This window comes from Eublepharis macularius, chromosome 2, assembly GCF_028583425.1.
Source record: "Eublepharis macularius isolate TG4126 chromosome 2, MPM_Emac_v1.0, whole genome shotgun sequence".
Lineage (NCBI taxonomy): Eukaryota > Metazoa > Chordata > Lepidosauria > Squamata > Eublepharidae > Eublepharis > Eublepharis macularius.
Genome location: NC_072791.1, coordinates 107,239,761 through 107,255,716, shown reverse-complemented (window position 1 = coordinate 107,255,716; position 15,956 = coordinate 107,239,761). Strand labels below are relative to the sequence as shown.

The 15,956-nt window shown below is 47.2% G+C and overlaps 1 protein-coding gene across 1 annotated transcript in view; it reads left to right on the top strand.

Moving 5' to 3' along the window:
* The window catches only part of KIF18A (kinesin family member 18A), a 141,460-nt gene that overhangs the window by 72,354 nt on the left and 53,150 nt on the right, over nt 1–15,956 (top strand). The window contains exon 12 of the mRNA XM_054972147.1: nt 6,958–7,079. Coding sequence (XP_054828122.1) covers nt 6,958–7,079 — 122 coding nt within the window. The remainder of the gene's footprint in view (nt 1–6,957; nt 7,080–15,956) is intronic.

Here is a 15,956-nt window from a genome sequence, read left to right as displayed (position 1 = left end):
TATCTTGAATTAATTCTGTACGCCACGTCCACATGACTTACGATCTCTTCCATGGTTTTATTCAAGAATTCTGCTAATATTTCCGATATCTCTTCTTGGGCTACCTTCCCCTCCTCCTCCGGAATGCCACGAAATCTAAGTTGTCTCTCCATATATTTACATTCCATCACCACCACTCTTTCATTCAAGCCTGTGGTTTCTGCTTTAAATGTAGTGGTTAGCTTCTCCGTCTTTTCTTCCACCTCGTTAAGTTTTTGGTGCGTCGTCTGTCCTTCCTTCTTGATCTCGTCGATACTCTTTGTTAATTCCACCACTTCAGATTTAATTGTCTCCTTAAGATCCTTCATCATCTCTTGTATTACATCTTTTAATTCTTTGTTACCTTCAGCCACTTTTTTATCCAAATTATCAAATGGCGACTGCCAGTCCTTTTTCTACATCTTGGGGCTCGATTTGCTCCACTCCCATGAGTCTGCTCTCTTTCGCAATTCTGTGGCTTAAATATTTAACTTCCCAAATTAACTTTCTTGTTTTGCTAGTATTTTGTCCAAAAGTTAGCGCTTTAACTGTCCAAAACGGCGGGCGTCTTTTCTCTATGGTTTTAAGTCAAAGCTTTGCCCTTACCCTTCTCCAAAATGGCCCACTTCCAGTTGCAATGAGGGCTTGCCCTTGCTCTCTTTCAAAATGGCGCGCTTCCGCCTTTTCCTTCACAGCCGCTCTAGCCTTGCATCTCGATGTTTATGATGCACTTCCTGTTCCTTCCCTATCTTCGCACCGCTACTTTCTCTCGTGACGTTTCTCTGTTCCCACAGCTCACTATCTCTCTAAACCACTGGTATGTAAATAATAATACTTTCTTCGCCTCTAATTCTTTTCTAAAAGCTTCTTTTCATACAATTCTTTTACCAGGGTGAACTTAATTAGTCCTTTTAAACTTGCTACTTCAGCTTTCTGCTTGAATTTAAATCCTCTAGTCCAATTTCAAACTCGTAGAAGAGATAATGATCTTTACCTTTCCGGGTCTTTTCTGGGTTGTAATCACTGTTTCAGATGTTCAGATTAGTCCAAATTAGTTACTGAAGCTTGGGTACGGCGATCCTATGCCAACTCAATGACTCCAAAGCTGCTGCAGAGATTTCTGCCACCCTTCTTAAAGCGAAACCTCAAGGCTGGGAGGGAATCCTTTGTGCAGAACGCCCCCTCAGCCGAGATCTACATGCCCGCGGGGTCTCAAGCGTTCTTGCCTGCTCTCCGCCTGAGAGCAGGGGGCTGTGGGCGATCTAGCACCCCACCAGCCCTGACAAACAGCAACTTGGACAGCTCAGCTCCCTGAACTGCATCAGACCACCATGATTCCCAAGCCGGAAGTCCCTGTCTTTTAGTCTTCTCATGCCCAGGTCTGCCTCCTCATGATGATTGTTCTCCCTCCCAGAGTCAGCTCTTCCAGCCTCCCCTCGGACAGCCTGATGAGGAGATTTCTATTCCCCCCCCCCCGAGAAGACTCTCCTTCCCCTCAGGATCTCCTGTCTTGTACTGGGATATTCTGGTCTCCCCAAAGAAATCCACTCCTTCCCCTCAAATTTAACCTCCTCTCATAGATTGTCTCTGTCATCATGTCCTTTAAAAGAATATTCCTGCTGTCTCTTCAAAAAACATCTCCTTGACGATCCCCTCCAAGAGTACTTCTCTCTCTCTCTCCCCATTCCAGCCCCAGAGCAGGTTTTATGCTCCCAGGAACCGTCATTCCACTCTGGGGGGCATCATTCTGTTCTCAGAGGAAGATTCTCCAACTCCATCCCATGTTTTCATTACTTTTTAGTGCTGCAAGCCAATGCAAGTTGTGGCTCCTATATACTGGAAGTTTCCTGGGGGCGGCCGTATTGGAGGTCTGTAACTTGGACGTCCAAACTGCATTCTTGGCCAACCTTGGAGGGTGGCTGGAGGAGAGCCTGCTGAAGACTTGCTGCGACTTTGACATCTGTGTGTGCGAAGGGGATGGTCCCACGGTCACCAGAAGTGACAGACCGATGAATCAGTCCACGAACCAGGGCAGGTCCTTCAGCAGTCCATGAAAATTGACGGACCACAGACCGATGGTCCATGGTTTTTTCCCGGCCCGTGCCCACCTCTACTCCCTACTTCAAATGAGGAAAAACCATCAGACCGCCCACTCTCTGGGGATCATTGCTCCTCCGCAACAACTCCAGCCGTCCCAGTATCGATAGCAGAGGCATCTCCTTAAGAGTGTGCCCTTTGGAATTCAACTCCCTGACACTTCTCTCATGACAAACACATCCCTCTTGGGTTGGGGTGTGCACTGTGGTAAATTCTCAGTACATGGCAAGTGGTCTCTGTCAAAATCTAGGATGCATATTAATTTTCTAGAACTAAGCATTCTGCTCCTCCCTTGTTTCCTTTGCAGATCTTCTATGAGACAAGATAGTGCAAGTCCACACGGACAATACCACCACACGCTTCTATCTCAACAAATAAGGTGTGACAGCATAATTCACACTTTGCGCAGAGGCAACAACACTGTGGCAACAGGCCATCTAAAATAATGTCACGTCCCAAGCTATCCACATAACGGGAACTTCAAATGTCAGGGCAAATTCTCTCAGCAGAATATTCACACCACAACATGAGTGGTCAATCAACAACACTAACCTGTACCCCATTTTTTGAGACTGAAGCTTCCTAGCTATCGACCTCTTTGCCACAACAGACAATTCCAAAGCCAGGATTTTTGTTCCCTAATGGGGTCAGACCCAAACTCGAGGGAGACGCATTCCAAATCAACTGGGATCAGGGCCTGTACTACGCTTTCTCACTACTTCCCCTAATACCAAGGATGTTAGGCAGGATTCAACAGTTCAACTCCCACTGCATCCTCATCACACCCTTTTGGCCATGCAGGCACTGGTTCCCAACACTGGACCATGGCCAAAGGACACTTCAGGAATCTCCCACCGACCTCAGACCTCCTACACAGAGATCAGGTCCTACACCACAATGTACCTGCCCTCAAACTCACAACATGACTGTTGACCCCACAACCTCCTCCTCCTTTTCTTAGGAGGTCACTCAGAACCTACTTAGCCTGTAAGGCTTCCACCCAAGCGGCCTATATCCATAAGTGGAATCGTTTTGTGTCATGGATAGCCAATACCCAACATTCTCAACTGTTCCTTGAATCTAATTTTTGAATACCTGTTAGAATTTTTGAAACAAGGCCTCACTGCATCCTCTATCAAAGTCCACTTAGTGGCTGTCTCAGCTTTCCATGAATCAATAGATGGTAGAACAGTTTTTTCTCACCATTCTTCCAAGCACAATTCCTCAAAGGGACCAATAATATGTTTCCCCCTAGGGCACCTCCCGTACCTCAGTGGAGCCTCTCCCTAGTACTGGCACAACTTATGATGCTTCCATTTGAACAGCCGGCCCACTGTGATATTTCCCTACTTTCCTGGAAGATAACCTTAGTGGCAATCACATTTCTCAGAAGAGTGGGTGAACTGGCATCTCTCCGCTCAGACACACACACCCTTCCTACAATTTTTTGAGGAAAAGTTTATTTTACACCCAAGTCTAGAATTTCTCCCTAAGGTAGTTTCAATATTTCACCTCCAGCAGAAAATAACTCTACCAACATTTTTCCCCACCCATCTTCAGAGCCCGAAAAATCACTCCACACACTGGATGTTAAAAGAGCCTGACTTTATTACTTGCACAGAACCAAAACATTTAGAAAGTCCATGGCCCTTTTATTTGCTACACAGATCCACGTAAAGGGCTATCCATGGCAAACCAGTCTTTATCCAGATGGATTGTGGCTGTCAGACTGTGGCTTGCTAAAAGTTGCAACTCAGCCCACCTCTTGCAATAAGACAAAAGTCCATTGATTTCAAAAGGCTTTACTGAAGATAGTCAACCAATAGAGTACACATTCTAAGATACATAGATCTTAGCTGAACTGTAAAATTGTTACGAATGCCAAGCAGAGGATTAGGTACAGAATAAGCAGTTCCCCTCAGACCCCATCCTCCCCCACAGTTCTGAAAACGAAGGCCCGAGGGTGAGAAAAGGAAAGTTTCCCAAGGGCGGCAGTAAGGCGGAGGTATGTAGACGATAACAATCCCTCTCCTCTGCAAGGCTTCCAGCAGCAATCTTCCCATCTGCAAAAAGCACACTTGATACACTGACAAAGTTAAAATGGAGTCTCTTTGGCTTAAACACAATCAGAACCTGACAGTGGCAACAGTCAAAACAGCATACAGATTCACTCACTCGATCAGAGCACAATCTTCGTCTGCTGCTTTCCTTCGGGGAACTCCATTCAATGACATCTGCCAGGCCTCTGCTTGGTCTTCACTCTTCAGCAGACACACATGCAAGAAGAGAGGCATCAGTAGGGACAGCAGTACTTCACTCTCTCTTCAACTAACATCTTACAACCTCCTCCATTGGTGAGTAGCTTGCTACACTCCCAATGTGGGACTGCACAGAAGACCAAAGATGAAAATAGTGTTGCACTTACCTGTAACTATTGTTCTTCTAGGTCTTTGTGCAGGCACACATTCTCTCTCCTATCCCACTGTGAGAGTACCATGTGTATACTTGCCTCCGGCAGCTTAGGGGAACTGAGAGAATTAGGGGTGCTCTGCCTAGCATCACCGCATTTTGGTGGGAAGATCCATGCACATGTGTGTTGTAGGGGTAGAGCACCCCATACCTTCTGAGAACTTGAAAAAATATCTATCTCTGTGGCTGGCCTGCACCTGCATAGTCCCAATGTGTCCCTGTACAAAGACCTAGATGAACAACAGTTATAGGTAAGTGCAGCACTGTTTTCATGTAATGTCTTCTGTGCAGGCACACTTTCCTTCCCTCCTATCCTACTGTGAGAGTCACAATTTTGACCTCCAGCAGCTTAAGAGGACTGAGTGATAAGGGGTTGCTCCTCCTGGCACCACTATGTTTTGGCAGGAAAAATCCTACACATGCACGTTGAATGGGAGGAGTGCTCCCTATTGTCTAAGAGCTTGAAAATTTTTCTCAGTGGCTGGCCTGTGCCTGTGCAGTCCCAACATATGTCTGCAGAGAAGACACAACACGAACAACAGTTACAGGTAAATGCAACCCTGTTTAACTATTGAATAAATTAGTTGCACTATCACTTCTACAATAGTGGCCTGTATCCAAACAAACATGAAGGCTTAAGAGCACACAGGGATTTTCACCATCTTCCCCTTCCCATGACCAACCCTACTTGGCTCCTTATACTATTCCTAAGTGTTACGACCCTTCCTTTCTCTTGGGTAGATTTTGCCTTTAATCTTTCTCTTGCACCCCCTGGGTAGATTGCTGCCACCAGGAATATTATATTCCAAGATATTTTATTTAAATTTACCCTTTAGGAATGTGCCCAAGCATCAGGCTCCTTCGTGGTACTATGTGGCCTTGAGGAAAGGAATGGGATATAGGAATGACAGATACTCTGGGATATATATTTAAAAAAGTAAACTTATTTTTATATGAAGCGTATCGGTTTCATATTATTTCTAAAACTTAATGGTTTCAAAAGAGTAGTTCTCAGTTGTTAAAGTCACTTTACTTAAAGCCAGTCACACAGATCTTCTCTCAGGCTTCATATACAGTTTGCCTGCTTTTGATATTAATTTCTCTCTAAATTACAAGTAAGACCTTTTCTCAGGCACACACACAGTTTGCCTGCTTTTCCTGATTGTTCTTTCACAAACACACAGTTCAGGCTACCACACAGGTTATATTTTTCTCAGACAAGATACACAAGCTCAGGCTGCACACAGCTGGCCTGCTTTTGATATTTCTCAATTACAAGTAAGACCTTTTCTCAGGCGCACACACAGTTTGCCTGCTTTTCCCTGACTGAATGTTCTTTCACAAACACACAGTTCGGGTTTCCACATAGGTCATATTTCTCTCAGAATTACTTTAAAATACTAAGGCTGCACACAGCTTGCCTCTCTTGCCCTGACTGAATCTTTTTTCTCCACTCTGTCTAAAATTGCATTCACTCTGCCCACACACTCAGTCATCAACCAATCATATCACTCGCTCATCCCTCTCTTTCACCCCCACTCTTCATCTATACCACACCAAGCATTTAAAGACACACACATTTACTTAAAATCATTACACTAAGAGTCACCTAACACACATCCCTTCCCCCTGGAAATAAGTTGGGAGTCTTTATGGGCTGCAGTGAGAGGAGAAGAATCAGAGGAAACCACTACCTGTCCAGCGCTTTGCTGATGGGTCAGCTCTGTGCTCTTCTGAAGTAAGGCCTCATGCTTGGCAGGCTAGACTTGGGAAAATAGATTAGAGGTGACGCACAAGACTTGTACCTAGTGGGCCAGTTCATTCAGTAATGCAGCCTTCTCAAGCCTCAATCTGAATAGGCTGAGAGCTAATCTGGCTCAGCTGCACTTGCTGGCAGGTGTTGAGGCTCCTAAGAGCTGCACCTTGGCCAGAATTCTGCAAAGCAGCACTACTCTCAGAGCTCTGTTCTGGGTCCAGGCTGGGATTGCATGCTACCAGTCTGGCACTTCGCATCTGTTGCATTACCTCAACCTGAACCTTCCAACACCACTCTTACAAAGCGGGAGTGGGTATTTCAGGGTTACAGGCCCACATTCATATCCTGGCTTGTGGAGGCCTAGTGGTTACCTCCAAGGCAAGGTCTCACTTGCAGGCTCTGGCAGGGTAACGTTAGGCCTTCCCGTGTCCTAATTCCCCCGGCCTTGGCTTCTCAGGCTGTTCCTCTGAGTCTGAGTCACTGGGCTAATCAGAGTAGGCTATGACACTACCCCTCTTATGGAAACTTATGCACTCTTCAGAAATGTGTGGCTTGATACAGTGCTAACTTTTATGTAAGTTTACTTGTATTTGAATTCAACTCTTCCTCCCCCCCAGGAGCTCTCCAAAGATCTTCAGTGCTGTAATCTGAAAATGGAAGTTAAAGATTTGAAAACTCAAATTGAATACATGAGAATTTTAGCTTCCTTCCAGGAGCAGCAGCATAAACAGACAGAAAAGTAAGTCTGAATTCCAATGCCATGTCTAACAGTCCTTCCTATTGTTTTGAGTCCTATCCTCTGATGCCCATAGGAACAGCTCCCTGCCCCTAAGTGACAGCTTTTTAAATACTTAAAGAGAGCAATCATGTCACCCCCCTCAACCTTCTCTTCATACTGAATATTCCCAAGGCCTTCAGGCTTTCCTCATGAAGCTTGGTCTCCAGGCCCCTAATTTTATTTATTTATTTATTCAATTTTTAGCCCTCCCTCCCCAAGAACGGGCTCAGGGCGGGGATCATCCTGGTTGCTCTCCTCTGCACCCATTCTAATTTGTTCACATCCTTTTTGAAGTTAGACTTCCAGAACCTCACACAAGACTCCAGGTGAAGCCTGACCAACATGGTATATAGTCTTTGCTTTTGTGTGTATATATACACGCACCATTTTATGATCTAACTGCCATCACCTGTCCTGTTAAGATGTGGAGAAGGCAAAGCAGCAGTGCAGTGATGAAGAGGCAGGCAAGAAAGTAGTACTCCTTCTGAGGCAGAGGACATCTTGAGGTGATTCCCACCGTCCAATCAGGGAGGCAGGAACTAATTTTCTTCCTCTTCCTGTCTGGCATGTGGGACACCCTCTCTCTTCAGTTCTGTTCCTGCCTCCAGGGAGAGCAGTCTAGTAGCAGACTAGCTCTCCTACTTTCTTATTAGGACTTCAGTTTCACTTTCCAATTCCTACTCCTTTGCTCTTCTCTTCCTCTAATCTGTCCTTTGTTTTTCAAACTCTGTTGACTTAAACTTACATAGTTCCTTCCTATCTTCTTGCTCTTCTCTCCTGTCTCTTACTACTCTCCCTGGCGGACTGAGAGGATCATGGCAGCCATTTGGGGCAGCTGCCTACAAGATGGATGCCAGGGATTCTGAGGACAGCTTCCTAGACAACAGAGAGGAATGCTCCCCAGTATTCGCATCGAACGCGATGGGGATTGATTAATCCCGTGCCGACATGCCTCCTAGCTTGTGTGTGCTACTGGCAACGAGTTGACACCAACATGCCTCTGCGGCTTGTGTGGTCTCCCGGCTACAAGTCAGCCTCAGAGCCACAGAAGGCCCATCCCACTGATCAGGAGATGGATGCATCTGCGCGCTCCTGCTCTGCAGCTGGAGTTGGTATGTTACCTCAGCCCAGTCTTTTGGCGGGAATAGACACCAGGAATCTCCTCAGCTCCAGCGCCACAGTGAATGTGCTCATGCCAATCACCTGGCTGGAGATTCCACAACAGGCTTTTTCTCTTCAGATCTAGCCCTGCCTTTACAACAGGACACTCCTCGTCAGATGAATAATGTATGAAGGGCACAAACTTGCCTGTGTCTTTGAACTTTGTAACTTCCTAAGACTAACCATGAGAGAGGAAATATATAATCTCTGCCGGGGTGAAACCTCTGTTAATAGTGGGGTGGTGTCTACGTCCTCCTCCTCCTTCCTCCATAGGAGAGGCTATGGCCCAGCTGAAGAGCTTCTGCTTTGCTTCCAGAAGGATCCAGATTCATTCCCTGTTAACTCTAGTTTTAAAAATTCAGGTAGATGATGGAAAAAACCTCTTCCTGAGACCCTGGAGACCTGCTACCAGTCTGAGTAGACAACACTGACCTTGATGGACCGATGGTCTGAGTCAGAATAAGATTGCTTGTAATTTTTAACAGACAGGAATCCCCACTGAGCAGGGGGATCGCCCTCAGAGACTGTCTATAATGACAAGAATGCCTTCGGATGTGGAGGAGGAGAAAATACCCCTGCCAGAACAGGCAGCCCAGCTGTCTGAATCTGAAGTCTACCAGTATTTGCTACCTAAGACATTCTCAGCCTTAGGGTGGCAGTTATTACCCTCAGGGGAGGAGGACTGTTAGACAGGGAATACCAAATTCAGACCCAGGGAAAAAAGAGTCTCTTCCTAGAGAAGGTTCCTCAGAAAAGGTCCTCCCATTTCCAGAATATTTTGGGAGACAGCTCAAGGCTGAGTGGTCTAAACCATTTGCCAATAAGCAATTCCCTAGTGTGGTCAAAAAACTGTACTCAATTTCTTTGCTGCGAGATGTTGCAGGTACCTGCGATTGACACTTCAGTGGCTACACTTAAGTAGTCTGGGCTCCTGTCAGAGGATGGGCAAGGATCAGTCAGAGACATCTTAGACAAGGAGAGTCCATGCTGAAGAGAGCTCATATGGCCATGGCTATTAAAGCTACAGCCATTGTCTCCAGAGCATCAGGAATATGGATCAGAAAACTGATCCCACTTCTCCCATACAACATTAGATGCCCCCCTCTTGAAGGAGCAAACAAAATTTTAAAGGCCAGTACTTTCAAAGCAGTCATCATCCTGGATGCAGTTACCTTTTCTTCCAGGACTATGGTCTCGGTAGCAGTAACAGGTAGGCACCCTTGAGTAAGAGCACGGGCAGCAGATTTACACTCTAAAAATATCATCATAGCTTACCACTTTCAGAGACACAAGCTATTTGGGGATGCCCTGGGAAAAATCTGGGTTGAGACAAAAGAAAGTGTTGCCAAAAACACTCAGACAGTCTGAGAGGCAATCCCTTGGCCCTCAGCCATTTTATTCACAACACACTTTACTAAGGTCTAGGCAGGATTCCAAGCAACCATTCTGGGGTTAATCTAAACATCCCTTTAATAATGGGGGTCCATTCAAGAACCCACTTGTAGTATAGTGATTAAGTAACTGAACTGTAATGCAGTACTCTGTTGGTTCAAATTTCATTACTGCCATGAACTTACACATGGCCTTGGGTAAACCATTCCTCTCAGTCCCATCTCTCCAGCTGTATTGTGGGGGATGATGCTTACTTTGTCCCAAGATTAAACAGACAGTTCATCGGCAGTCTTCCTGTGCAGTCCCACATGGGACTGCGCACGCACAGGCCTTCCGATCTCGGAGATTTTTATAGCTCTGAGCCACTAGGGGACGCCCTAGCTTCCAAGCGCGCATGCGCGGCCGTCTTTTCCCGCCGAAAAACAGCTCCTAGGAGGCAGGGCACCCCCGACGTACCCTCAGTTCCTCTTTTGCCGCCGACTGAAGAGGTTCTTGTTAGCTCTGTTCTTGGGCTTTTCATTCGAGTTTGGAATATGTTGGAAAAAGCGTTATTTAAGAGATGTTCCACCTTTGACCGCAAAATGACCAAATCGGATGGTCATTCAGAGTGCCTCTATTGTCTTGGAGAAACGCACAATCCGCAGGTCTGTAAACACTGCCGCACCTTCACTTCGAAGGCCAGGGCAGAACGCTCGGGGAGGCTTCAAGCGTATTTGTGGTGGCAGGCGATGGCTGTGACCGAGCCCCCTGCTCAGGGCAAGTCCCCAGCAACGGAAAAAGCTTCTACTCCAACTTCGAAGTCGTCGGAGAAATCGTCCCGCCCGCGGCACTCCCCGACGTCTAGTGTTTCGAGGTGCCCGAGCCCGAGACGCACGGTTCGGAGCTCCATGACACCAGCGATCCCAGCTTCGTTGGATCCGACTTCGGAGTCGAGGCCAGCATCGGAACCTTCGGGTTCCAAGGCAGGCGCTTTACCTGGAAGAGAGGGCTCGATAGCCCCTTCGGAACCGAGTACATCCCACAGCAGCTCCATGTCGGACCGCCCACTTGCCTCGGACTCAGCGCCTCCGGTCTCCATCCTGGAAAAGAAAAAGAAGAAAAAGAGGAAGCACCTGTCTTTTAAGTCTGACAAGCAAGTCTTGGAGAGTGTAATCACCCCCCAGCAGGTGCATCAGCAATCTCTCAAACCCAATCCCCTGAGTGGTCACCGTGGTTCCGGGGACGCGTTCTCCCCAGGAAGAACGCCTGCGTCTGTCAAGTCTCGAGAATCCTATGTCATCATGGTGGAAAGGCCTCCGACTCCTTCGGGATTGCCCCGATCACCTTCTCATGGTTCCTGGTCCTCGCGATCTTCTCGGTCCAATAGAGAACGTCCGTCCGAACGTTCTGATAGATACAGTCCGTACTCAAGACATCGCTATTACAGGGAGAGTTCCTTTGGTTCCGACCGAGAACCGAAACGCTGTTCACGCTCCCCTTCCTTGCCGGCTGCGTCCATAGGGGGTTCCAGACGGACCCCGGGCCCTTCTGATACCGATTATGAGGACTACCTTACCTATGATAAACACTATGATTCACCGCTGTCAGAGTCGCCTTATGGAACCATTGGCCCATCGGAGGAAGCTTCTCCTACGGAAGACTTCCGCGCCTACAATGAATTGCTGCAAAGAATGGCAAAAGCTCTTGAGATCGAAGTGGTCTCCTCGGAACTGCATTCGAAGGACAAGATTCTCTAACACATGTATTCAGGGTCGACTCCAACCATCGCCTTTCCCATGATTGAAGGTTTTGTGGAGCTCCTGTCTGGGCTAAACTTGAAGCCTGCCTCGACCCCAGCAACTAATAAGATTGAAAATCTTTACCAGATCAAGGACGAACAGTGTCCGTTCCTTTCTTTACACCCTCCTCCTTCCCCTCTGGTAACGGAGGATATGCAGGCAAAACCCAAGCAAGGGTCCCTTTCAGTCCCGTCCGATAAGGACAGTAGAAAAGTTGATTCCTTGGCCAGGAAGGTCTACACTTCTTCAGCCTTTGGCATTAAGATAGCCGATTATGCCGCTATGATGGCTGCCTATCAACTCCTTCTGTGGACGAAGGTGGCTACGTTCGTCCCTCAGTTACCTGAGGACCAGCGGATCTTCCTCCGAGTTATCCAAGAGGAAGCTGTCCGGCTATCGAGACACCAAATTACTGTTAGCCGAAATATGGCTGACTTGTCTGCTAGGGCACTGTTATCTGCCTTAGTGCTGAGAAGGTTTGTCTGGCTGAGGACCACGGCTTTGCCCATGGATACGTGTGCCAAGGTGGAAGACCTACCATTTGAGGGTCAGAACCTGTTCTCGGATAAGACAGATGAGTATCTGTCGAAGAAAGGCAAAGACAGGCTCACGGCGCGCTCGTATGCCGTTTCACAACACCAGTCTGGTCGTCCACAATACAAGCCGTATTCCAGGTATCGTCAACAACAATATCAACCTTATTATGGGTACAGTTCCCAGCGGCAGCATCAATATCAGAGCCCACAGCCTTCTTTCCAGAGGAGGAGACAAGGGCCCACGTCCCGACAAAGCAGCCCTCAGCATCAAGCCAAGGAGTTGGGACAGGCACAGAGGCAATTCTGACAATTACAGAGCCCTGAGCCCTTTTTTGGGGACAGGCTATTTGCCTTTTTTGATGAGTGGTGTGAGATCACATCAGATGTTTGGGTTTTGGACATAGTTAAATTTGGATATAAAGTTGAGTTTGTTCACTACCCTAGTCTCTCGCTCCCTGTTTTTTCTTCTCAATCACCCCAACCCGGAGTGGTTTCAGAGTTATCTGCTTTGCTTTTAAAAGGAGCTATAGAGGAAGTCCCCTCTACCACCCCCCGTTCCTTGGGTTTCTATTCCAACCTTTTCGTAGTGGACAAGAAAGATGGGGGTCTTCGCCCCATTCTGGATCTACGAAGGTTGAATAAGTCCGTTAAGGTTTGGAAATTTAAAATGACCACACTGCAAATGGTGTTGTCCTTATTGCCCCCAAATTCCTGGTTTGGGGTATTAGATCTTAAGGATGCCTATTTCCATATTTCCTGACCACAGGAAGTTTCTTCGCTTCACTTATGGCTCTCAGGTGTTCCAATACCGTGTTCTCCTTTTCGGGTTGTCTACAGCCCCCAGGGTGTTAACGAAATGTGTGGCAGTGGTAATTGCCTCCCTTAGGACGCAGGGCTGCTGTAGTTTTCCGTATCTCGATGGTTGGCTCATGGTGGGGCAGTCTGTAGAAGATGTTTCCCGCCAGATCTCTATCACGCTGGCTGCCTGTTTAAAGTTGGGGTTATTTTGAATCTAAAAAAATCGACACCCCTACTAAGGTCATACAATTTATTGGCGCCGTTATCGACGGGTGTCAGGATGTAGATTCCAGCCTGCCAGGCTTGTTCAGGTCCTGTTGGGCTACATGGCTGCTACTACGGCAGTGGTGCCTTTAGCGAGATTATGAATGAGACCGCTTCAGGGGTGGTTTTCTAGGGCCTTTAACCCGGAGTGGGATTCTCAATGTAAGAAGTTGAGTATTCCTCGCAAAGTTATATCTTCCTTGGACTGGTGGTTACAAGTTTCTAACCTTTTTGAGGGTGTAGGCTTTGGGTATAGGCAGCCTGACCTCTCCGTTACCACTGATGCCTCTAACCTAGGGTGGGGCGCTCACTGCCAAGGGTTTTATGCCCATGGGTTGTGGGACGAATCGGAGTGTGAAGAACATATTAACCTCCTTGAATTACGGGCGGTTTACTGCGCCTTGGTCTCTTTTTCTGTAATGGTGTGCAATAAGACTATACAAATTTTGACGGATAATACTACAGCCATGTTTTATTTGAATAAACAAGGGGGTACAATGTCTAGGACCTTATGTGAAGAGGCAATAAAAATTTGGGAGTGGGCAATTGACCACTCGATTTGGCTGATGGCTATTCATATCCCAGGTGAAGAAAATGTCACAGCTGATCATCTTAGTAGACTAGCAGGGGACACGCATGAGTGGTCCCTTCACGATAAATATTTACATCCTGTTTTTGCAGAATGGGGGACCCCAGAGTTAGACCTTCTCGCCTCGGAAGAGAACTACAAGATTCCCCAGTACTGTTCCAGAGGAGGCGTCTGCCTCGAGTCTCTTGGGGATGCCTTTCAGTTGAGTTGGTCAGGTCCCCTTCTCTACATGTTTCCCCCGATTCCTCTGTTAGCCAGGGTATTATTGAAAATCCAGATGGACAGAGTGTCAGCAATTTTGATTGCCCTGTATTGGCTGAGACAGCCGTGGTTCCATGCCCTCATGAGACTGCACAGCCGGATGTGTCATCTTCCGGATCGCTTAGATCTCCTGTCGTTTCGAGGGGTGCTTCATCACAAAGTACATTCACTCAGACTGACGGCGTGGTTGATTCTCCAGGACTAAGGTTTTGACGGAGGTGCTGCGCGTCCTCCAGAATGCCCGTCGGTTGTCTACTCGGCAGTTGTATTCCCTGAAATGGAACAAGTTTTCTGTTTGGTGTTGGGACAGAGGGATTGACCCTTCAGCTTCCTCCCTCTCTGAGGTTTTGGACTTTTTATGGGGTCTTAAGCAATCTGGATTAGCTAATTCTTCCGTCAAGTTGTATTTGGCCGCTATTTCGGCTTTCCACCCTCCTATTGATCGGAAGACCGTGTTTTCCCATTACATGTCTAAATTGTTTCTGAAGGGGCTCAATAATTTATTTCCCCCGGTTAGAGTGGTAGTTCCCCAGTGGTCACTGCCTTTGGTGTTGACGCGACTCCTTTCAAAACCCTTTGAACCGTTGGCATCCTGCCCATTAAGTTTATTATCTTTCAAGGTAGTTTTTTTGGTAGCCGTTACATCTGCCAGGAGGATGGGTGAGTTAGCGGCTCTCTCCTGTGATCCTCCTTATCTGAACATTCATCAAGATAAGGTGGTCCTTCGCACTAAGATTGAATTCTTACCTAAAGTGGTGTCGAAATTTCATTTGGCACAGGAGATCTCGTTGCCTGTTTTCTTTAAAGATTTTACCTCAGAGGCGGAGAGATCTCTTCATACCTTAGATGTTTGTAGAGCCCTCCTTTTTTATTTGGATAGGGTTAAACCTTTCTGGAAGGACTCTCACCTTTTTGTTTGTTGTGCGGGCCCTAAGAAGGGAAGGGGAGCTACCTCTCAAACCTTGGCCCGTTGGGTGGTGCAGGCTATTTTGTGGAGTTACAAGGGTGCTAACTTACCTTGTCCCTTGGAGATTCACGCTCACTCCACTAGGTCTCAGGCATCTTTGGCAGCTCTCTTGAGAGGTGTTCCGTTACAAGATATCTGCAAAGCGGTGACTTGGGCGTCTGCAGACAAGTTCGTGAAGCATTATGCTTTGGACGTCCTGGACAGGAAAGAGACTGCAGTGGGTACAGCGGTCCTACCATCAATATTCCTGTCGTGATACCTCTATGCCTACCACCCAGGTATTTATGCTTTGAAATCTCCCATGTGGGACTGCACAGGAAGACCGCCGATGAAAAACTGTTTCATACCTGTAACTGTTGTTCATCAAGGTCTTCCATGCAGTAACACATATCCTTCCTCCTTCCCTGCTAATTCTCTTGGTACTTACCTTGCAGTCGGCGGTGAAAGAGGATCTGAGGGTACGTCGGGGGTGCCCCGCCTCCTAGGAGCCGTTTTTCAGCGGGGAAAGACGGCCGCGCATGCGCGCTTGGAGGCTAGGGCGCCCCCTAGTGGCTCACAGCTATGAAAATCTCTGAGATCGGCAGGCCTGCGCGTGCACAGTCCCATGTGTTACTGCACGGAAGACCTAGATGAACAACAGTTACAGGTATGAAACACTGTTTTTCTTCAAACATGGAAAGAGATCTGACCTTGATACCAAGCCCTTTAAGACAAAACTCGCAAGCCATCCCTGTAAGAGGCCAACTACTCCTTACCATCAAGCCTGGGTCGACACACAGGTGGATGTCTGGACCTTAGAAATAGTCTCACAAGGTGATTCATACAATTCGAAAGCTACCCATCAGAATGTTTGGTCATCTCTCCCCTACACAAAATCTTAACTCAAACTGTAATCCAACACCTGGGGATTCAAGCTGTGGAGCATGTGCCCCACAATGAAAGAGGATGAGGGAGTCTACTTAATCTTCTTCATAGTCCCTAAAAAGAATGGGGACTTGAGGGCGTTATTAGACCTCGACTTTTTTAATGAGTTTATCAAATTGTGTCACTTCTGAACAGAGACTGCGCTTAGTCACAGAGGTCATTCAACGA